At 32.5% G+C, this 25,497-nt stretch overlaps 1 protein-coding gene across 13 annotated transcripts in view; it reads left to right on the top strand.

Moving 5' to 3' along the window:
• Window positions 1-25,497, top strand: part of celf5a (cugbp, Elav-like family member 5a) — a 200,544-nt gene that overhangs the window by 17,755 nt on the left and 157,292 nt on the right. For all 13 annotated transcript variants that reach the window (XM_042749234.1, XM_042749237.1, XM_042749236.1 and 10 more), the window contains exon 2: window positions 368-450. In XM_042749234.1, the coding sequence (XP_042605168.1) occupies window positions 368-450 (83 nt within the window). The remainder of the gene's footprint in view (window positions 1-367; window positions 451-25,497) is intronic.

The following is a 25,497-nucleotide window of genomic DNA, read 5'->3' as shown; positions in this document are numbered from 1 at the left end:
GGTTGGTCTGCCAGCCTAATCCAGATGGGTTTTGGGCACTTTGTAGTTGGTCAGCCTGGGATTCCAACTTAAACCAGTCAAAACCAGTTTAGGCTGGTCTTTTAAGCTAAAGTAGCACTAGTTGTATTGTGTTCCTCCTTATTACCCTTATAGTACTCATTTGAAAGTCACTTTGCATGTTAGCGCCTGCTCTAAATGAATTAATGTAAATGCTTTTGTCTTTATTGTCTGGCCACTGTTATTTGCTACAGGAAGCTGTTTGGTTACTTGAAATGACTTTGGCCACCTGTCGATATCAGGCAGTATTGAGTTCAAGACTACTGTCTATCAAAGTAATTGAAAGTCTCTTTTCCTTTTTGTCACACAGGCTGCGCGTTCCTTACCTACTGCGCCCGCGAGTCGGCCATCAAAGCCCAGAACGCCCTCCATGAACAGAAGACACTGCCGGGGGTAAGTTCGCTGCCAGCCTTTCGCCTCACCTCTTTAAGAGGGACACTATGCCAGTCAAAGCTAAAGCCGTATGTTTTAGACAGAGAGCTAAAACCTTTGGAGCAGAAATCAGTCGATAACCCAGCCTTTTAAGATCAGGCTTTGAGCCGTTTCATGGTACTTCTCCCCGGGGACATTTGCAAGCATTGATCCGATGCTTTCAGCGCAGGGCTTGGGGATGCAGTGATAGCAAATGTCAATTCATTTGTTCTCTCAATTTTTCCAAACTGCTCCATTTACGCAAAAAGCCAGTGAGTCATTGTTACCCCGTTGCACAAAAGTATTCCAGACGCACAAAAATAAACATAGCGGGGTGCAGCGAGAGCGTTTCCATTGAGGGATGTGTGCTCCTGAGGATGGCTGGCAATTGCGACGACATTCAAAGCACAAAACACACAAGGAGGTCCGACAGTAGTCTTTCCGGCCATACACAGCCATAGTGAATGGTATAACAATGACATATTGTTGCGAGGGTTGTGTGCAGGTCTGATACAGACATCTCCTGGAGTATTGTGTGGGAAGATTGGATTGTAAGTGAGTATTTGGGATGAGCAGTATTGCGTATTTGCCCCCCCCCCCCATTTTGGACCTCTAAATATTTACATTATTTGTTTGTAGCATTTTTTGTTTGTTTTGTTTTTGCTTTGCATTGTCTAATTTTGTTTTGTTTAGTTTTTCACTTTGCTTTGATTTTTGTTTTGTTTTATTCTATGCTTTGCTTTATTTTATAAATTAATATATTTGACTGTAGCATTTTTTTTTATTTTGACATTACATTTTATATTATTGTTATTTATTTGTTTGTTTATTCATTTGGTATCACAGATGGTAATATGGCACCAGCAATATTGCTTTTATGTTTTTTTTTTTACCTCTAAATAATGACAATATCTATGAGTGGGTGCCAGGAAATTTGTTGGTTGACCATGTCGTTTTTTGTTTTGTTTTGCATTACTTTGGTTTGCTTTATTATTAAATGATTAAATATTATTGTTTTATTTTTTTTAATTTTGACATTACAGTTAATATTATTACTATTTGTTTGTTTGTTCAGTAATTTAGCATCACAGATGCAAATATGGCTTTGCTTGAATTTTTGCTTTGTCTTGTTCATTGCTTTTGCTTCATGAATAAATATTATAAAGCGTTACTTTATTTTTTATTTTGAAATTACATTATTATTATTATTATTATTATTATTATTATTATTATTATTATTATTATTATTGTTTGTTTGTTTTTACTTTACATTCTTCTGCAACTTTAGATTATTATTTGTGGTTAATTGTACCAATATCCTAAATAGTGAACTTGATTCTTTATTATTTTTTAAATACTATTTTTTCCATTATAAATTATATTATGAGCAATTGAAGTCATCTTCAGAATTTGTCTGTTTTATATGATTCCTCTTTTATGTTTCTGGTTCATGTTTGTCATCCATTGCTATAACAGAGGTTCTAGAGATTTAAAGTAGAATATATATATATATGCTCTACCACTTGAGCTACAGGAACACTATATATATAGATATATAGTGGTTCCTGTAGCTCAAGTGGTAGAGCATTTGCGTTAACAAGCGTAAGGTTGGGGGTTCTATCCCCGGGAACACATGGTAGGTAAAAATTGATAACCTGAATGCATTGTAAGTCGCTTTGGATAAAAGCGTCCTGCTAAATGCATAAATTTAATTTAATTTAATATATATATATATATATATATATATATATACATACATACATACATACATACATATACACATACACATACACACATACACATACTAATATACATATACATATACATATATATATCAGAGATGTCTTAAGGTTGTGAACCGTTGAAACCTTTACATAAGAAGAAGGTTTTAAAGAAGAAGCCAATGACAAGTGGTACCCAACATTCGATTTAGTGCCACTATGTCAAACACACACCCACACACCCTTTTACCCCCAGGAGAACATTTAAGCCTGAAAGGAGAAAAAAAAAAGATGAAGGAGGGGGCAATCAGAATGTGACACATGTCATCCAAGCCTATTTAGAATATCACAACTTTCCCATCGCACTGTGGGGTGAGAGAAACACTCACATGTATAGACTTGCTGCATGTGTGACATCATTGCATCAGCTTCACTTACCAGAATAAGGTAGTAGGTGTTTGTTGAAGAGTCTGAGAACTAGAGGCATGTTTTTATGTGCATGTGCTTGCCTGCTAGGAATAGGACATGATGGTTGAATCTCGTTCTGTATATGCATATTTTAGTTTTAATATTTTAGCTGTGGTGCTCTAATTAGCATGCTGACAGTGTGATGCACGTTAGATTTTACAGGTTGCACTGTAAAATCCTCTCAGGAAAAGGTGCGTCTTCTAAATTTAACACACTCAAAACACTGCGTCTGTAGCCATACACATTTAAACAAACATCAGTGGCTGTTGCATCATGTCTCGCACAATTTTTTTGGTGCCACAACATGAGTTAAGTTTTTAAATCAATGTGTCACATTTTTAAGAAAGCATCACAAAATCCTTTATTCGGTTGCGCTTTAGATATTTTTGAACACAAGAACATGTCTTAAATACCCCTGAAACCAGTCTAATTATTCAGGGCATTTTCTTAAAGGGACAGTTCACCCAAAAAATGTAATTGCCATTGTTTTCTCTCCCTCATGTTGTTCCAAACCTGTATGAAGGTCTTTCTTCAGACCTGTATGACATTCTTTTTTTTTTTCTTTTTTCTTGTCCATACAACAAAAAGTCAGTAGAACTCAATGTTGTTTTGGACATATAATGACACAATTTTCATTAAAATTGTTTGTCACCCTCATGTTGTTCCAAATCTGAATTCATTTCTTTCTTTTGCACAACATACATTAAGATGATTTGGAAATGTTCACAACCAAACAGTTTTGGTTCCCATTGGCTTCTATTGTATGGACAAAATAAAAAACAATACAATGGAAGTCAATGGCAACCGAAACTGTTTGGGCGCAAATATTCTTTAGAATAACTTTTTTCATGTTCTGCATAAGAAATAACTTCATACAGGTAGGTAGGACATGATGGTGAATAAATGATGATAGAATTTTTGGTGGACTAAACCTGTAATATTAGTCACTCAGGTAACCCATGACTAGTCCATTTTAAAACTATGTGTTTTGCGACCACGCTCGTTTCTCTGTGTATAACTGCTAAAGTGGCATTAAGTGAGTCTTGGCCAAACAGCCTATCCCTAAATCTTCCCCCAACATCCCCGCCTCGATACGTTGATGGTAAGCAGATATGCCAGTTGTTTGTTTGCTAAATCCTGCTTGATATGCAGATTGCCAGAGGCTACAGAGTAATTCATGTAAACTAAAGTTCTCTCGGAGAGGACCTGTAAGTTATTTATGCTTGTGTTTTGTCCTTAACTCTTGACTGACCTTGTTTTTCCCTCTTAGCAAAAACCTTGATGGGAGGTGATCAGTTAGGCTTTTGCTCTAGTGTTATTTATATACTATAATAGTTTCTATTAATATTCTATTAATTCAAAATTAGCTTTTATTTTTATGTTTTTTGTAATTTTATGCTCTTTTGTCACATAGTTATTACTAATTATATTTAATTTATTTTCTGTTTTCCACATTTTCCTGGATGGATCATCCCCTGAGTGCATCTCATATGTAGCAACTGCCAAGATCGATCAAACAATGTAGATCCTCCCAGTTTAATTCCAGCTGGGATTTCACATAGCCTTCAAGTTCAATCTACTGCTAAGAATCGCTATGACAGGGGGCACGTATGAGCCCCATTATAGAAGTCGGAGGACACCCTAAGGCACAGGAGGAGCAGGAGGAGGAAGCTGGGTGAAGGCGAGGAAGGCGTTCTGACAGCTGTCCGCCTCGATACCGCGCTTCCCCATCAGTGACCTCTGAGGAACATCAGCTCCACAATGTGCGAGATGTGGTGATAACATCACCATGTATACATGGCAGCTTGTCAGGATCGTCTAGGGCTAACGGCTGCGATGTGTGTATGTTTGTGAGTAGTGGGATGGTTGGTTGATTTTGTTTGTGTGTATGTGTGGTCAGTGTCCAGATGGCCATACTTTAAAATGGGAATAGAAATTATCTAAAATGTGTGGAGAAATATTATAAAGCTTGAATGAATGAATATTAGTTAGGTGGTGTAACCTTCAGCCAACTGATTTGGCAAGTGAGCACTAGAAGTAGTAAGATTAACGTTTATAGGTTAATTTAATCCATGACCGCAACAAAGCAAAACAAAACTTTTTAAAATATTAAGTTGCTGATAGCCTGATATTTGAAAGATATTCTTCTACAGCTTTAGAATATTGTTAATGGTTAACTTTTAAGTGAATTTCATAATAATAATAATGATAATAATAATAATAATAATAATAATAATAATAATAATAATAATAATAATAATAATAATAATATTGTTGTTGTTAATAGTATTAAAATCATTACATATATTTAATATTAATATATATATATATATATATATATATTTATATATATATATATATATATATATGTGTGTGTGTGTGTGTGTGTGTGTGTGTATATATATATTTTTTTTTTTTGTTATATATATATATATATATATATATATATATATATATATATATATATATATATAAATAATGTTGGTGATGAATATATAAACACTTAGTTTATGATATTATTATTAAATAAAATACATTTATTTAAAAGTTGTTTATTATTAATATCAACAACAACAACAATAATATTTATGATGAATACATAAAATACTTATGTTATTATTATTAGAATTAAAAAATATTAAATGTAGCAACAAAACAGCAACAATAATAATAATTCAAGCACATTATTAAACATATTCTAACTTATAACATATTGACTATGTAAAGGATGTATGACTCTAACAAAAACCAAACAAATCAAAATTCGATTTCATGGAACTTTTTTATTGATTTCAATGAAATTTTTATTGTGTAATTGTGCATTTTAAGGTGGAATTGTAATGAGAACACTGGAACTACATCATAAATTCATCTCAGCAGTATTTTAAGTGTATTTATATAAAGCATGCACCTCTGTTTCCAAGCAGCTGGTGAAAAAGACGATTCATAACTGCAAATTGAATTTGTTGCATTATAGCGGCTAACCATTTTTAGAATCTTTCTAAATTGCTTTTAATCCACCGATTTAAATTGAAAGTAAGGTTACAGTGAAGATGCAAAATGTATTAAAAAATCTACATGGATGAATATGTGAAGATATATATGATATGTAAGATATGCCTGCCAAAGTATGAAGTTATATGTTTTTTTCTTTTTAAATAGATGCCTTACGCCAGTATATACATCCATCTAGACTAGAACAGGACATACAGTATCACACTGAGTCAAAACAATGTGAAGGCAAAGAAACCTTTTTGTTTTGACATGCACAAAACACCTCTTTCAATCCTGCTGTGCATTTGAAATGTAGTTTGGCATGGCATACGTATATAACTACATAAAAGATATATTTTTCCAACTGCATCTGTGAGAAATCAGGCACGCTCACAGATGTGTCTGTGCAGGAAGGCCGGCCACGCTTGGAGAAAATGAAAGCGGTTTTGCCACGTTTCGGCGTGTATGAGCTCATGCTGTCTGCGGGGCTCCACACCCCTGCTGGAATTGTAAATTCACCTGCTCCTCAGGAGTTGGCTCTGCCCCGCTGCAAATCCGGTGTAATTTAAGGTGTGTGTTTTACGCCCAGATCCGTTGCTTGTTCTCACATCCGTCTGTGGAATATGTGTGAACTGGCCAATTTTCGTTTTTGCCAGAAAAAAAAACCTTATAGAAAACATTCTTGAAATTCTCTATATATATATTTTTAACTGGCTTTGTCTAGCCCTGTCTGTGAAACCACTCCATTGTTTTTTTTCCCAGTGTAAAAGTTGCATCTTATCTAAATCAGGAGAGAAATATGCACATATCAAGCACTGTTTACAAGACAAAACAGTTCTAAACAAATATGTTGGTGGATTTTGATGTGAGAGGATTTTTGGAAGTGTGTACCCGGTGAACTCTTGTTATAATGAAAAAAAAACAGAAAAAAGGTAATTGCTAACTCTTGTAAGCTTACAAGTCTCCATTTTTAGCTTTTGATGGACATGAAATATGTAAGGAATGCAGGAGGTGTTACCCAGAGTGTGAACACTGTGTGTGCTGACAAAGCTGTATATTTTTCTCCGAATAAATTCTGTGATAGGATGCTGACGGCCGCTCCGATCAAATCAAATTAATGAAGCGTGATTGGCATGACTATTATAAATACAGTGGGGCCCGAAATCTAATTTAAATCTGAAAGTTTTAGGAAGTTTGCAGCAAGGGAAAGTTATTACGTACAAGGAATAAGAAATTTTTCATGTTCTGCACTATTTCTAGGTCACTAATCAGTGCTGCTGTCATTAAAGCAGAAAATCTGAAAGTTTTAGGAAGTTTGCAGATATATATATATATATATATATATATATATATATATAACTGTCACAGCATGGGCAGAAATATATATATGTAAATATATATATATATATATATATATATATATATATAGAAAAAAAAGCATATTTTAAATTTTTCTTATGGTTTATAATATATATTGTTATCATATATCATATTTATAATTTTATTTTAATAAGTTTTAGTAATATTTGTAATGCTTTTTAACCCCACTGTATTTTTTATTATATTTATTTTAATAATATTTGTTTTAAATTCATAATTTTATTGCTATAGTTTTATGAGTAGTTGTAACAGTAATAGATACTACTGACTAAAAAGTAAATAAACATATCATTATTTTAATAATCTTTTAATAGAGTTTATAATTTTTATATTTATCTTTTTTATGTTTTTGTATTATATTTATAATCAAATTTAAAAATGGTTTGTTAATAGTTGCAATGCTTCTGGACCCTGTTTTATATTTACTGTAAATTAACAATAGTTCACTTTGTATTGTAATAAAATTGTTTCTTTTTATTTCAGAATTGTGTTATTTTTAAATGTATTTCTGACTCAAAATAAGATAAATATATACTAGCAAATCAACAATCATTTTGAGAGAACACAAGGTCACAAGAAACATGTGTTCAGAATATAAATACAGCAGTTTTTGATGAATATTGTGTGACCAGACTAAAAATGGCTTTAAAGTACCATGCACAAACAATAGCAGAGCAAATCGCCTTTATTGTTCAGCCGTTGATTTGTATCTACAAGGCAAACAGTGATTCTCCATCTCTCTGATAATCTCTAATATGATTTTCAGCATTTGTTTACCATTGGATTTTGGAAAATGTGTAAATTTGAGTGTATTTCCTGCGGTCTGCCTGTCTCTTTCTATTTGTCTGTTTCTCTCTCAAATACGCTGATTCATTGACTTGACAATGAAGTGAGCTTGTGGATTGTGGTGCTCTCTTATGGGTGGATATTTGCGTCCGGGGTTTGTGGTAATGCAGTTACATAGCCAGCAGTGTGTGATGAATAGAAAGTCTCCAGTGCTGTCATATGAGAAATCACAGTGGAGCTGCACACGAGACTCTGCTTCTCACTTCATGAAGTTTTATGCTTCCCCTGTTATGGCTTCTACCACAATGGAGAGATGCAGACGTATGACTACAGCGTTACACGGGGTGTGTGTCTGCATGTGTATAATGGCACAGGGGTGTAATGTACATATAAAAAGCTATTGCACTAGAGTGATCCTCAAGGATTTCACTCCCCACGACCCTGAAACAAGAGAATTATCACAGTCACTCTCTCTTTTTTTTTTGAAATTTTCTTTCTTTCTTTCTTTCTTTCTTTCTTTCTTTCTTTCTTTCTTTCTTTCTTTCTTTCTTTCTTTCTTTCTTTCTTTCTTTCTTTCTTTCAGCAAGTCTATATCAGGGCCATATTTTTTGGGGATATTACCATTGAAATACCATGACATTCTATAAAGTACCATGAAAGGTCTGTAAATACCACATATATACAGTAAAATTATAGTGCTGTGGTATATTTTAAATTAACATTATTTCAGAATAGCATGATATTGAATGTACAATGGTACTTCTCTAGTAGTAAGAGTAAGAGTTTTTATATATATTTACCATAGTATTTTTTTTTGGGAAGCTCATTTCCATCACATAAGGGAAATAAATTCATGGTTTGGTAAATCATAATTGAAATACCAAGTCCATATCAGGATATAAAAGTTGAAATTTTAAAATTACGACTCATAATTGTTAAATATGACGCATATATCTCATAATTATGTCTCATAAATGTCTTTTTATCTCATAATATTTGTCATAATTATGTTTTAATGTCAATTTTCGACCACATAATGTCATTTTTATCTCAAATTCATTACTTTGTCAATTAGATTTTAATAGCAATTTTTGAATTTGTATGTCAGTTTGGACTTTTTGTCACAAATTTTATCTCTTAATGTAATTATTTATCTAATAATTATTTAATCATTTAATTTAATTAATGGTATCTCATGATTTTAACTTTTTATGTCATAAGTTTATTTATTTGTCAGTATTTCAATTATTATCTCATAATTTCAACTTTTATCTCATAAATGACTTTTTCAAATAATTGTTTTGATGTCATTTTTGACGTTATCACAGTTTTGACTTTGCCATAATTGTTTATATCTCGTAATTTCAACTTTTTATCTCACAATTATCACTTCGTATCTCGTGATTTAAACTTTGTTATAATTTAGTTTTTTGTCTCAAAGTCAGTTTTTCTTTTCTTTTCTTTTCTTTTCTTTTCTTTTCTTTTCTTTTCTTTTCTTTTCTTTTTTTTCTTTTCCTGCACTAGATTTGCCAGATGTTTCGCCAAACCTCACCGTCCCATGAGCCATTTGCTTATTTTAAGGTATTTAGTGAAAAGCTGGCGGTGCACTTTGGCACGTTCCTGTGAGAAAGAACAACAAAAGCAACACATAAACAAGCTAATGGCTTCCTTATCTGCACTGCCGACAAGGCTTTTCTTAATTGGTTCAGATTTGAGAAGAGTCCAATTCCCACAACTTTTTGCCTGGAATTCTTGTTCATCTGTTTCTCTTTTAAGCACAATTTACGGTTCAGACTGAAGTGGAGTTCAGCTTCCCATTCAAGCTCTAAATGTTCTCTAGATAACCAGGAATGTTGCCAGTTTCTGTCTTCCATTTCAAATATGACCCTCATAGTAATTGAAAAATGCCTTGAAAACAAAATAATTCTCCAAAATGGGTTATTAGTTAGGCGCTCTTCTGGCACAAGTACTTTTTTTGTTGGCTGTGAGTTGGTAAAAATTGTGTTTATTTCTGTATTTTTAGTCTATTTCAGGTTGTAGCTTGACCGGGGAGCAGCCGTCTGTGGGATTGAGTCATGTGACGATGTGAGCTGGGTTAGCGGTGTGAAACCAGTGTGTATGTGTGTGTGTGTGTACACGAGCCGGAGTTGTAGTGGTTGTACTTTCGGCACATTACTCTCTCTCTCTCTCTTGGGTCTTGTCTGAAGGAGTCTGGCTTCAGGACAGAAGGAATGAGGGCTGAACGAGGGCCCCGGTGAAGACCCACATCTCCCGCCTGCCAATCTATCTTCCTGTATCCTTAGCTGCTGTTTGAGTGCAGGTGCAGCCCAGTGAGCTCTTAGCTAGAGACAAAGGGAGGGGAGTATGCCGGAAAGACAAATAGTGGCTAGTCGTTTCTAAAGGTTTTTAGAGGCTGGAGACAGGATGCTGGAATGACGAAGAGTCACACCGAAGCAGGGTCATTTTTTTGGGTTACGTTTGAGAATTAAGTTACTGTGTAACTGTTGAAATGCGTCAGTTTATATTGTGGAAAATAAGAAAAAAACAACAACAACAACAACAAAAAGAAAAGCAAAAACCTTTGTTTTTTACAAATATGGTAAAAAAGAAACATGAGATGAAGTACTTTGTACTGTGTTGTATTCATGTCTTTTGATCGTTCCTTAGCATTTCGATCGATATTGATAAAACAATAATTATTATGTTACGACCAATAAGTGATAAATGCTGATTTAATTAAAAATTAAATTAAATTAAATTAAATTAAATTATTTTTAGGTTTTTTAAATATAAATTAAATATCTGTACTATCTTGTGTAAAAAGTGAACTCTGAAAAAAATTGAGTTATTTAAGTAAAATATAAAAAAAATCAAATACAACTTTTAAATATAAAATAAATTCATATACTACTTTGTGTAAATTAATACAAAGGACTTAAAACAAAGTCAACAAACAAGGTAAACAATTAAATTAAAAAATAATAACAAAATTAAATATAAATTGCATTTCTCTACTACTGAGTAAATAATAAAAAGAAAATCAAAATTTAAGAATTTAAGTAAATAAGAAATCTAATAACAATAAATAAAACTTTTAAATATAAATTAAATGTATTTGTTACTTTAGGGAAATAAATACAAATAAATGAAAACCAAATCAATACATAATTTAAGTAAAAAAAAAAAAACTATACTAATTTGGGTTAATAAATGCAATATATATATATATATATATACTGTATATAAATATTTTTTAAAGATAAACAATGTAAAAATGTATGAATTAAAAATCTAAATGTAAAAATAGGTGAAATAAGTTACATAATTATTAGATTATCACCATTATACCAACTTTCTGTGATATAGACAATGATATCATATAATTTTCTATGATTAAACTATAATATAGAATTACCCATGACATGATATGACCCGAGATATCAAGGTTTTGGTAACCTCTGGTTCGGGAAAATCAAACATTTTAAATGACATCTTGCAGGTCATAATTGCTTCCGACCTCGACAAAGAGGGAATGAATGACACCCGGCGCTGCGGATCTAGAAAGATTGTTTAGAATTAGAGAGATAAAGAATGACAAAACAAAAAGAAGCGAGGTCTCTGAGGCAATGAATCCAGCGAAGACAGATCGAGCAATAAGGAGTGGGAGATTAGCGCTAGCTAGAGGGAACGACTAAGAGGAAGGAGAGAGAAATCAGGAGGAGGCGAGGACACAGGGTCATGCCGACAGCTTGAAGCCATACTTTCAGCGGGGTGTGAGAGCAGAAGTTCACGTTAAAACCAGAGCGAACCCCCCCCACATCTCATTATATCTCTATCTCTCTCCATCCCTCATTTAAAAGGCAGATCTGCCCTGGACATAGAAGGTAGGGCAGCGTGTTTGTCGGAGGATACAAGGCCCCCGTCCGATTCGCTGTGGGTTGTGTCATTATGTTTGATTGACAGGAGCCGTGATGAGGGACTGTCCTCCCCAGAGGTTAGATTAGGCTTGCGAGGCCTTCAACACTCACGCGTGGAGCATGTGAGGCAGTGACCCTGAACATGGGTGGACGGGGAAAGTGCGTTGCAGGTGGTAGAGGTCATTTGCATTGAATGCTGGTCTGGTGTTTTAAGGAATATTCCTGGTAGGATTGCATGATTCTAAATGCATTTTTTTTATTTAAAATGTTGTTATTTTTAAGCCCTAGGTTTGATGTGCTTGTTTGTAGGACTGGCCAGAAATATTGTGATTATTTATATATTGTATATCAAAATATAAAATTTTACTATTGAAATGTTTCATATTATTTAATAATAATAATAATAATAATAACAATAATAATAATAATAATAATTAGTATTTCATATTTTATTATTATTCTTACAGAGGAAAAATATTAAAATCAGACATAAAACTAATTTCACAGTACAATAAAAATGTTATTTCAGAAAAAAATCGATTTGTTGTCCATTAGTATTAAATTAAATATGAAATTACTATTGCAGTATTATAACTTTATTTAACAAAATATAATAATAAATAGTGTTCAAGAAAAAAAGTTTTTTTTACTATCATTATTATAACTAATAATAACAATTTGTAATTATTTGTAATAATAAAAAGTTGTTATTAAAGTAAATTACTATTGTAATATTTCACAGTAGAATTTTTTTTTTCAAAATGTAATATAAATATAATATAATACCTTTTATCATTTTATTGTCATTATTATCATCTCAGATGTAAAAGAACGGACCTTTGTTTCACTCTGCACCAAGCAATATCGCAAATTCTATTTACAAGCACTTAAAATGTTCTGTTAAATTGTGTAATATTTGAGCTGTACAGCTGTTTAAATCATTCTTTCTATAGTCGTTTTAAGACAACAACAAACAAACAAACACACAAACAAAAAAGGTTGTAAAATTGTATACAAGTTAGCAATTTTTCCACACTAAAAGCATTGTGGCTTTACTATTGAAACCTTGAGTATTTTAGTGTTTACAAGTTGGCCCCGTTCACTTCCATTGTAAGTGTCTCTCAAACCCAGATTGAGCTCAAGTTGTACTGAGCCCGGAATATTGCTTTGAAGGCGCTGTGGGGAAGAAGGCCATTTTGGAAAAGTAAATGATGCATAATGAAACATCTTCATCATTAGTGGACGCCTGTTGATTAATATAAAGTGAGAATCACAGTGTGTGTGATGGCTGTTTGGATGGATATTATCAAGTCCCAGTTCCCTGGAGAATGGGTTCTTGTCGATCATGTTGAGCTGGTTTGGAGCGTATGCCATATGGAGGTGCGGAAAGTGTGACTACACATCTCTGTTCGTCTGGAAAGGAAATTCGATTCCAATAGCTGTATGTAGTTAAAGCCTATGCTGGAGGTCGCTGTCCAGTGCTGAAACACATTATTGACCCAGAGCAGTGTGTAACTTGGCTACGTTCATGTGCTCTGATACAATTATATTCATTCATACAATTATATACATTCTTTCTGTCATTTTTTCTATCTCTCTGCTGTTCTTTCTATCATTCTTTGTATCATTATTTCTAGCATTCTAACATTCTATTCATTCTAGCATTCTTTTGATCTAACATTCTATCACTCTATCTGATGTTCCATCATTTTCTTTGTCTATAAGAGCTTGCAAGCATAAACCTTCAAACTTCAAACTGCAAACCTTAGAAAAAAACAGAACAAAAAAATAAATAAATAAAAACAAATAAACAAACAACAACAACAACAAAAACAACAGCAAGAAAAAAACTTTTCAAACAAGGTTTTGTCACTTCTAAATTAAAATTTTACATTTAGTAACTTTTTTAATTAACCTGCTGTTCAGTGCTGGAACTGAATCAAAACCATCTAAATTCTCAAATGAAGATAAACTAAAGTTGCTTATATTGAGAATGTAACTTAAAACATAAAAGAAGAGATGTTAACACTTTACAACAAGGTTCCATTAGTTAATGTTAATCTATTAACTAAAATGAACAAACAATGAATAATACATTTATTACAGTATTTATTAATCTTTGTTCATATTAGTTCATGAAAATACAGTCATTCATTTTTTGTTCATGTTAATTCACAGTGCAATAACTAATGTTAACAAATTCAACTTTTAATTTTAACAATGAATTAGTAAATGTTGAAATTAACAACTAAGATTCATAAATGCTGTAGAAGTATTGTTCATTCTTAGTTCATGTTAACTAAAGTAGTTAACTAATGTTAAATAATGAACCTTACTGTAAAGTGTTACTGAAGATATTTCGAAAAAGCTTGACCCCCCCCCCCCCCCCCCTCCATATAATGAAAGTCAGTGGGGTCCAGTGTTGTTTTGGCTTTCATTGTATGCCAGAACAGTTGAGACATTTCTCAAAATATCTTCTTTTGTGGTCCACAGAAGAAAGAAAGTCATACAGGTTTGTAATAACATGAGAGTAATACAATTTTTAAATTGTTGTGTCTCTCCCTTTAAACACCCAGCAAAATGTGCTGCACATCTATAAACACTGCCACGGTCGCTGTCCAGTGCTGAAATGCAGCACTAAATCTCAACTGTCTAAGTCATTCACGAAGTAAACTTCGACTGAAGTTTAGAGCATCATCGCCCAAACTGTTTTCAAACAGATTTAAATTCTGATCAAACTCTAACTGCATAAGATACATCACGAGGAGACTTCAAGTGACACAAATGTCATTTGTTCGCCTCGCTGCCGGCAGGGAAGCGGGTCTCGCCATCTAGAGATCTCCTCCTTGGAGCGCATGTGCCGATGCCTCACAGCTGGGGTGAATCCGCCTGCGGTGCGTCGCGGAGGCAATTTAGAGCAGAAGCGCTCCGTGCAACGAGCCGATCAGCATCTTTGAAAGCCGCTCGCCATGTTGTCCACTCTCATTAAGGAAAGTCTCTGTCCAAAGTCAGATAAAAATGAAACACCGCTAATAGCGCATTGGTCGCATTGTCTTTATCTGAAGGAAGAAAAAAAACTTCACGGCTTCTGGTCGTGAACTGCGGCACGCAACGGCAACCGATCCATTATGGAGCACCGTGATGAACACCAAAAGCCTCCCGGGGATAATCATTAAGATGTCAGCATGGCACTATATGGCGCACACACTGCATATTGCAGTGTTCTTTGAGGGGAAAAGAAAAAGGAAAGCAATCACGCTGCCCCGGTGCCTCCAGATAGCACACAAAGTTACGGTGATACATGTTTCTCATATAATAGAAGCACATTGTCCGGCGAAGAGGGTCAATACATTCATTTTGAATTGTAAAGGGGCCAATAAAATCGCCAGGAGCTGAAACACACCCTTTTGAAGTAATACTTCTATTATATTTAGCCCCTTTGGGGTTGAACAAGCTGTTTGTTGTATGCATGAGTGTGTATATATATTTATTTAGTGTGTGTGTGTTCGCTCTAGGCCCATTTTTGAGTTTTGTGTGTGTGTGTGTTTGTGAGCTGAATTGAGTTGTAGCTTTCCGTCACCTCATGCCTCCAGGGCTGGCTGGCCAGTCGTCATGGCAACAGTGGAAAACTACATACCAGACCGATGCACAATCCACGATCCATTAGGTGAGAGAATGGGAGGAGGGAGACAAGACAACACACATTTATTTACTGGGTTTATTTATCCTATTTTTTCCTTATTTATAATTTATGATGTATCGATCTGTGTCAGTGTCGGGCAGAAGGCAGGCTTCCACGAGGATATACTAGACTTATTTGCTCCCTTCGATTAGAAAAGGAGATTCAGTCAGTAGTTTGGGCTTACGGCAGCGAGCCGCCACTGAACAGAGGAGCGTCTTTGAGGTCCTGTGTCCTCTTTTTACCCTGTTTTTTTATGGCATTGCAGGCAGATTTATTGGGCACTTGGTACCATGGATGTACCATGTTTATGGGATACTAGCATCAGTGGCAATCAGTGTTCTTTGGTATTATTTTTGTTATTTATTATTATTATCATTTAGCTTTTATATCTTCAGTTTCCATTTTAATTTTAGTAATTTTAGTTAAGTTTTTTTTATTCGTTTTTGTTTTTTATATTTCCATTTATATTTCTTTTTTAGTTTTAGAAATAAAAAGAAAACATATATATATATATCTTATATATATATAATATATATATATATATATAATATATATATATAATATATAGATCTATATATTATTTTTTTTTTTTTTATAATATATATAAATTAGAAATGATTTTTTTATTACATCTCATTTATCAAATTTTTTATATTTTATAAAGCTAATATTTATATTATATTTCAGCTTTATTTCAGTTTTGAAAAAGACTTTTAGCTTAAGACTAATTTTAGTTAGCAATAACAAGTGATGATAATAAAATGGTGCCTTGTTATATCATATAATTACAGTGTTTATGAATATGGTAATCAGATTGAAGCATTATATGTAATGCAAAAAAGTACCATGTTTTTTGTATATGGTATTCTTTGGAAAAAAAAACCCTTTTAAACCATTTAAAAGTACCATTTAAACACCATGGTATGTGATATATATTCCATTAAATATATAAAAAATATTAGGTGTACCATGTTGATAAGTATCTTGGGTTATCATAAAAGTACCATGGTATATGAGTATGGTAGTCAAACAGTGATATATATTTATATATATAATTTAAATGCTATGATATAAATATGGCAAACTATATAATACAAAAGAAGTACCAAAATGTACCATCGTATTTTGAACATATACCATATATATAAGGTGTACTTGAAGGGATATAAATGAAAAAAGATACTATGATACTACCATGGAAAATCTATGTTAATACTGTGGTACAGGAATTTCATACCATCACCATACCATCATTTCATACCATCATTTCATACCATCACCATACCATCATTTCATACCATCATTTCATACCATCACCATACCATCACTGTACCGTGGTACTGCCACAGTGCTTATTTTGAGGGGAATGACTTCCTGTTACACATCCAATAGGTTGTTAAACACATATCGTTTCAGACATAAACAGGAAAAGATAAATAGATATAAGCCCACACGCAATGCACACTGGATATATGCTGCCAGCTTATTTTATTTCACTTTAAAAAGGCCACAGACTGCCCAGACCCCACAGTTCACACATCCTGCAGCTCTCGTCTGTGTTTAAGGGCTGCCTGGTGTCTAATAACAACACATTCATTGTACGTGGGTGGATGCACAGTAGTGGTTCCTAAGGGTCAGCTTCCTCTGAGGCTTTATTTTTGGGTTCTCCATAGAGAGGCATCATAGACTCTAATTTCACCTGCTTGCCAGCTCCTGTGGTCATCCATCCTGGGACCATCCATGCTTCAGTGCAGCTCCATCATGGCATTAGGAAGAGCAACAGCCTAGTTCAAGGTTTGTCCAAGCCGCTTGGCACTTTCCCAGGATTCTGCTATGGAAAAATGGCAGAGAGGGAGCGGAAACTCATATGCATGCCAGAGCGCCGGTTTTTCATGTAGGTGAATGGTATTGCAATGACAGTTTTGTAATCGGGCTAATGTTGATACATTAATAACAAGTAAATGTAAATTAAGTAAAAAATATTTGAGATTCTGACACTATCTATCTATCTATCTATCTATCTATCTATCTATCTATCTATCTATCTATCTATCGATATTTTGAATTTATTTATTTTTTTCCATTTTAACTTTTCACTCAAAATAATTGTAATAGTCATTATTTTTCCCCAATTAAATATATTCCTAGACAGCACAAGTACGTCTGCAAGATGTCTGTTAAAGATCACTTGATCTAGAAAGCATCAGACATCTGTAAGATGTCAGTTTTTCATACATTCTAAATCATAAACATCTTAAAAACATCTAATATAAGTCTATTTGACATCTGATAGGAAGCGTCCTATAGACATATTGCAGATGAGCAGACACTCTAAAAGAATACATCTTCCAGATGTAAATGCCGACGTCAGATAGACTTCTCCGTGATGTACGTGTGCTATCAGGGTATCTAGAATACTCGGTTCTGATTGGTCAATTGTGACAAGTTCTGACTGATATTTCCTCATTTTCACCGTGTCTGGCAATCACAGAGAAGTCCATTTGATGTCTGCATTTACATCAGCAAGACGTATTTTTTTAGAGTGTCTGCTCATCTGCAATACGTCTATTGGATGTTTCCTGTCAGATGCCAAATAGATGTTTATTAGATGTCTTTAAGATGTTTATGATTTAGAAGATATGTAAAACTGACATCTTAAAGATGTCTGTCAGATGTTTGTACACAGCAGATGCTTTCCAGATCAAGCGATCTTTAACAGACATCTTGCAGACATACTATCTGTGTGGTATCTGAAATTAATGTGCTGTGACATTAGCGTAATTTTCGAATAGCGAAAAAGGTCTATTGTCAGCATTGTAGCAATGTATGTCACTTTCAAACCAAACAGTTTATTTTTAGTCAACGCGAAATCTGAAACCCATTCTGAAATCTGTTTGAAGGCTTTCGTCCACACTCGAAATGTCCTAATGAAATGACTGAATTTCGTCCATGAAAAATTGAATCGCAACTTATTTGAAACCGGCAGTATTTTCTTTTCTCTCACATCATACTGCGACATCTCTTGCCATCTTGTCTTGTCCTTTTCTAGACGGAACTCTTGTAAGTAGTTTACCTATGGTTTATGTGTGTTCTGAAATCATATTTGCCATATTTTCTCTCTCTTTTGATTAATTTTTGCCTTTATATGGCAGTTTTATTATGACAATATTGCTGTTTATCCCACAGTGTGTTTTTGAAGGAAATTAGCTATACAGAAATTTGCCATGCTCCTTGTTTTCTTTTCTGAAAGACTATATGCTGTCAGGGAGGACAGGGTTTGTTAGTGCATCACGCTGAAGATGTCCCTCATTATAATGTGATGGTGACCAGATTGTATCCCATTAGGGAAAACAACACAAGGTGTGCAGCATATGAAATGCTGTATCACTTTGGCAATTCAAGTGTAGGTATAAAAGGGGACTGTATGTATTTCTGTGGAATTTTAACAATCACTTAGGAAGCTGAATAGAGCTCATTTATTGATGAGGCTAATCGTGCTTAGAATTACATTTTTGATTTATGATCCATTATTAATCAACTAATGAAGAAGCAAATAGTCAATACACACAAATAATAGTAATCAAATGTATTGTTAATGATTTTACTGGTCTCTTGAAATAAACAAATGCTTGTAATAATTATCAATCAATTTGTTAATCCTCATGTTGCCCTGAACTCTTACACGTTAAAGACATAGATCAACCAAAAGTGAAAATTTGCTGAAAATGTATTCACCCTCAGGCTGTCCTCAGAACAGATTTGGAGAAATTTAGCAGTACATCATTTGTTCATCAATGGATCCTCTGCAGTGAATGGGTGCCGTCAGAATGAGAGTCCAAACAGCTGATAAAAGCATCACAATAATCCACAAGGGATCCACATGACCTCAATTAACATCTTGTGAAGTGAGAAATTGTGTGTTTATATTAAACAAATGCATCAGGACATTTCAGACTTCAAACCATTGCTTCCAGTAAACAAAAAAAAATAAAAATAAATAAAAATAAAATTCTCATCTGAATCAAGAAAGAAATATGCACAGATCAAGCACCATTTATAAAGGAAACCAGTCCAAAACAGACGGCTTAAAATTAAAATGCCTTAATTATGAATTTGTTTTCTTACAAACTTGCAGATTTTCTCAGGACATTAATTGATTTACTGTGGATTACTTGTGGATTTTTGCAATGTTTTTATCAGCTGTTTGGATTCTGATTCTGACGGCACCCATTCACTGCAGTGAATCCACTGGTGTGCAAGTGATGTAATGTTAAATTTCTCCAAATCTGTTTTGATTAAGAAATAAACTTTTCTATCTATCTTTGATAGCTTGAGGGTGAGTATATTTTCAGCAAATTTTCATTTTTGGGTGAACTGTTCCTTTAAAAGTGAATAGTAAGCAATTAAGTCAAGCTCCAAAAGCTCCTCCTCCTTTTTCCTTTTATGGTCAACAATGACAAAAAGCTGGTTTGAAAAGACATGAAGGAGACTAAATTATTTGTTACTAATGATACCGCTTCTGAAAAAAAAAGATGTTGTATGTCATGATCATACATTTAAATATTTAAATAATCCAAAGCAAACAAAAAGCCAACTCTGCCAGATCCCCTCATTCTTATCTGTGAGGGCAGCATCTGAAAACAGACAATGCATTATTCATTACCGAGAAGTTACACAAGAATAAATGAAGCAGTCTGTCGTCATTTGCACTATGAGACTAATTGGCTACATTCAAGCCCCTTTGGTCCTGGGGATGAGTTTAATTAAGTTCAGGTATCGAATTAAGATCATGGCACAGATTTAAATGGCTTAGCCTGGGCTAAAAATAGACAAGTGCTCCATGAATCTCTATGCGGTACTTTAAGTAAGGGCGGAGTTGGAAACATTTTCTGGTGAGAGAGCTGTAAATGAGACAGCCTTTTACTATACAAAAAGTTAATATTAAAATAAATATCAGTATTAAGGAATAAATAAATTAAAATAAATAAGTATTAATAATATGTCTGTGTTGGGGATTGTTGTGTGAAAAAAAAAAAAAAAAATGCATTGCAAATGTTTTAAGTAAACTTCCATTTTAAAAATTTAAATTCATTGCATGTAATGAAATTAAGTTTGAAGAACTGTGTTGCTTTAGCTCATTTTAATTAGCTAAACTGAACATGCGGAGAAAAAAAAAATTATATATATATATATATATATTTTTTTTTCTCCTTGTATATTTGATTTAGTAAGGATGTTGTGACCTTATCGATGTGCTAGAGTATAATGAGTATTTTTACTAAGATACGAGCTATGCATTATTTTGAAATGAGGAATTACAGGGTTTTAGTAAGACCGTCGCCCACAGGATTGGTAAGTCAGTAGTGAGTAGTCAGCAGTCAGTAGCTCTGGGAGCAGCAGCCTGAAGATTACAAATCCCATTTTAAAGCGCTACTTTTAGCCGTACCTACCCACGCACTCCCATACGTCAAGGCCACATATTTAACAAGGGAAGCTTTCCTCTTTTTCATCTCTCCATGAGAGAGGTGCAGGAGGGCTTAGAGATGTTTGCCTTTGTTCTCCTCATGGAGTTTAGTTTTTTTCATCTTCTTTTTTTTCTCTTTTTGTTAAAGTGTAGGTGTTTTGGGTTTTGTAAAACACCTCAATTGGAAGTTTTGACAGAAAGGAATATGGGTTATAGTAATAGGCTTTAACAAGTTGTCATTTGTGTTGTACTACTTTTTATTATTTTAAGTTTTTTGGTTTACATAGCTTGTAGGTTTCTGTGGTAAAATTTTTTGCTTTTATGTATTTATTTATTTATTAGACAAGTAATAATAACTGTAGTAGTTATAGTTTTATTATATTATTTATTGTTTTTTTGTTTATATAGGTTAAAAACAACAGCGTAAAATTTTAAATAATACTCATATAATAAATAATAATAATAATAATAATAATAATAATAATAATAATAATAATAATAATAATAATAATAAAAACTCAACTTATATTTATATTTTATTTTATTTATATTTGGTCACATTAATTGTATCTGCTTTCAATTAATATTTTATTTATTTATTATTATTTATTATTTTATTATTCTGTTACTGGTTTTTGCTTGTTATTGTTGTAATTATGTTGATTTTTTTTTTTTATATTTTTTTTTTTTTAATTTAATATGTAGTTAAGATGGTAATAATAATAGTAATAATACTTGTTGCTTATAAATTATGTAATATAATAATGATGATGATAATAATAATAATAATAATAATAATAATAACAACAATCAGTATTTTTTAATTTCTGTTATTTTTTATTTTACACTATAATAACAACAATTGATATTACTACTATAAATAAGTTATTTTATTTTATAACGTTAATGACGACAACAACAACAATAATAAATACAGTTGTTGTTTATACCTTGGTTTTATTTTATATTATATAATTTATAACATCCATTTGTTATTATAAGTATATACATATAAATTATATATATGAAAAAAATTGTGTATATGTTTTTTTTTAAAATTAATAGATTTAATATTAAGTTTTGTTTCAGTCTTTTGAGTTTTAGTATTTTGTTTTATTTTAAATTTTTTTGCTTGCTATTTCTTTTGGATGTATGTTCTTGATTTCCAAGGTGCTGAAATGGGTTCAGCCATTTGGACCTCGTCTTTTACACTAACATAATTGTGCTCGCCAAAGGAACTGTCAGGAGCAGATGAGAATAGTTCTCGTGTTAAATGGTCTTGTTTTACATTGGCCTAGCTTTTGAATTCCATGCGTTGGATTCAATTGAGTTTGTTCCAGTCAAGAAATCTGTCCGTGGGCTTCAGACAGACAGCCTACCTGCCATTATGGCGCCCAGTCAACTGCTTTGGCAGTTCGGAGTGTTATTTGGTTTTTTTTATGAGTGTTTATGTTTTTTTTTTGAAAAATTTGTTTTTTTGATGTAATCGTGCATTGTCAGCTGGCTAAGCGGGAAAAAAGGTTCAGTCTGAATGTTATTCCAACGTTTGATGACTTGCCAAAGCCTGCGTGTGCTGCATGTGAAAACAAACTCATCTTGTTGAAAGCATTCCCTTCCTCGATTGTTCCCACATCAGTGCATCGCAATACAATTAACAACGGATGCAAATCAGGAGCAAATTATTCTGTTCAACACCGAAGCGTCTGCTTACCTGAACACACATCCTTTAGGCTATTTAATGACTGCTTTGCCCGTACTAATCTGTTCATCCATATGACAAAAATACTCTCTATTTTGCTGTTTCTGGTTTGCTTGCCCCGTATCTTTTTGTTTATTGTTGTTTCTTTTGAACCCTCCCTCACCCCCTCACTCTACATATTTACCCACGTCTCGCAATCCTGTCCCCATCAAAGCCATTTTTTTTTCTCTTTTTCACTCAGTGTTGTTGCTTTTCTCTGGGGATTGGAGACCTAAAGCTTTGCTACAGCCAGTTTGCAGCTTCTCTGCGTGACCCGACAGCCCTTGCCAGCACTTATGCCTTTTAAATATAGAGCATTCACACCGGAGTCTTTGCTGCCAATGTGTGATGTGAACTCCTGTTTCCTGTATTTGAGAACCTCCAACTCAGCTTGACTAGCAGGCCTGTCGGGATCCTTTTATATTCGCCTGATTGCTATTGTTTGATGCGCACTGTTTTTTTTTTTCTCATTTTAAGAGGCTTATGGTGAGGCTTATGGTTAAGAAGAAACTGTTTGTTTCAAGACAATTAAGATTAATAGCGCACATTTCAAGTAAATTTGAGTTTGATTTTATTTATTTTGTTTTTTTAATGGAAGGCAAGAATAATGATTTTAGTAAAGATTAATTATTTTTTTTTTTTTTTTTTTCTACTTGTGCTTAATAATAAAAATAATGACATTATTATTGTTATTATTATTAATATAAATAATTATATACATTTATATAAAAATATATTTTATTATTTTAATAATAATAATAAATATTATTAAATAATAATAATAATAATAATAATAGTTTTATTTATACAACTGCTATGGTTATTATAAATGAACAGAATTGAAGTAGGTGGATAGGAAAAATGAACAGAATTGAAGTAGAATAAAAAGTACAAAATTATAATAAAAACATTTATTTAATACTGTTTTTTCGGTGTTAAAAAATAAGTTTTAAACTAAAAAATATGAAAAAACTACTTTTACTTTAAATTATATTATATATATTATATTAGCAGATATTAATTATATTATATTATAATTAGTATTATTACTTAGCTTATATTATATTATATTAGATACAATGTTATTTTATGAATTGATTTTTGTTATTAATTAATTATTTTTTTTTTTTTTTTATTTGATTTATTATATTATTATAAATGCATTGCTGTTAATAATAAAATAATTATTATTGTTTTATTTGGCTATTATATAGTAATTTTGATGTTTATTTATTATAGCATTTATATTATAACACTACATTTTTTTATTTACATATTTAAAAAAAACGTAAAGTAATATTGACGTATTAAAATGTTACTTTAGATATTATTTGATTTATAATTTTTGTTTTGATTTTGATATTTTTTTTTATTTTTATTTGTTTATTTACATTTTTTTGTTTAGTGTGTGCTTTTTTTTTAATTGGATAACAAGTGAAAACAAACATTTGGACAACAATGACTTTCAGAGAGAGAGAAAGATTTGAGAGAGGAGACTTTGTGAGAGAGATGAGAGAGACCGAGAGGAGGGTGTTCCAAGAGAGAGAGAGAGAGAGAGGTGTTCCATAGAAGTCTTACAAGTTTGTGAGTAAATGATGTCAGAATTTTCACTTTTGAGTGAACTGTCCCTTTAAGTCATCTCATGAAGTATCTCAGGTTAAGGTCTCTGAGTTGGCATGATTGTGTAGCTCCAACCTAAACAAGATATTTAGAAGTCCTGTTCTTTCAGTGTACACCAGCGAGCTTTAGCCCTTTGTTCTCGGTTTGTGCATAATTTAAATGGGGTTTGGTTTTTGAATATTTTAATTGGTGGTGTAGTTATAAAATGTTTGCATAGAGTTGAGCAGGTTTATGATAGGAAATAACTGCTTTGGTTTCCAATTAAGCTTTCGCTTATAATTAGCCGAAAGGCTCCTTCGACCCCTTTTGCATCAACCTCCGCTTTATAATCCCCCTCCCCAACACACACACACACACACACACACACACACACACACACTATGTCCACCCCAGTTTTTCCCAATGTGCTGCACAGCAAGAGAAATTAGATCAGTAGCCCATGCATTCATGCAGAAAGCTCACAATTTCTGCTTTAATACAGTCAGACAGTGAAGCCAGTGTCAGTCCGACATTGACTTTACATGCAGTAGATGTTCGAAGTTCAATCATCCTGCAGTTGATTTTTGAAGTTAGTTTATGTGCGGCATTTGTTTTAGGTGCAGTCTTCTTTGCAATTTCTATTATTTGGAGTTTTATTAGTTTTTATTTATGTATCTTTATTTATTTACTTAGAAAAAGTTAAAGGTGCACTCTGTATTTTGTTTATTTATTTATTGGGCTAATTAAAGTTTTACACACACTATTATTAGGAGTTAGAATAGTTGTTGTTTTTTTTTTTTTTTTATTTACTTGTTACTTTTTTTTTGGTTAAGTTTGAAGTGTGTATCTTTGTTTTTTTTTTTTTTTTTGCTTGGTTATAGTTTTTGCTTTTAAATTTTGGTTCACTTATTAATTTATTGTGTAATGCAATTATTATTATTATTATTATTATTATTATTATTATTTTGGTTCACCAATTAATGGATACTGCCATGCATATAAGTTTCAGTTACACTTATAATTAGTGGTAGTAGTAGTATTAGTAACATTAATTTCAATCGTCATTCTAATCATAATAATCATCATATTTAATACCAAAGATTTAATGAGGATATTTATTTTATTTTATTTTTTTTTCAATAGTTTTTTTTTATTGGAACAAAACACAAGACCAAGCTGATAGCATGTACTACTTATTATAATAATAACAATATTAATAATTTAAAAAAAAATCACTACCAAAGATTAACTAAGATTCCTATTTTTAATATTTAGGTATA

The sequence above is a fragment of the Cyprinus carpio genome, chromosome B22, assembly GCF_018340385.1.
Source record: "Cyprinus carpio isolate SPL01 chromosome B22, ASM1834038v1, whole genome shotgun sequence".
Classification (NCBI taxonomy): domain Eukaryota; kingdom Metazoa; phylum Chordata; class Actinopteri; order Cypriniformes; family Cyprinidae; genus Cyprinus; species Cyprinus carpio.
The sequence above is the reverse complement of the archived record's forward strand: the minus strand, read 5'-3'. Positions and strand labels throughout refer to the sequence as shown.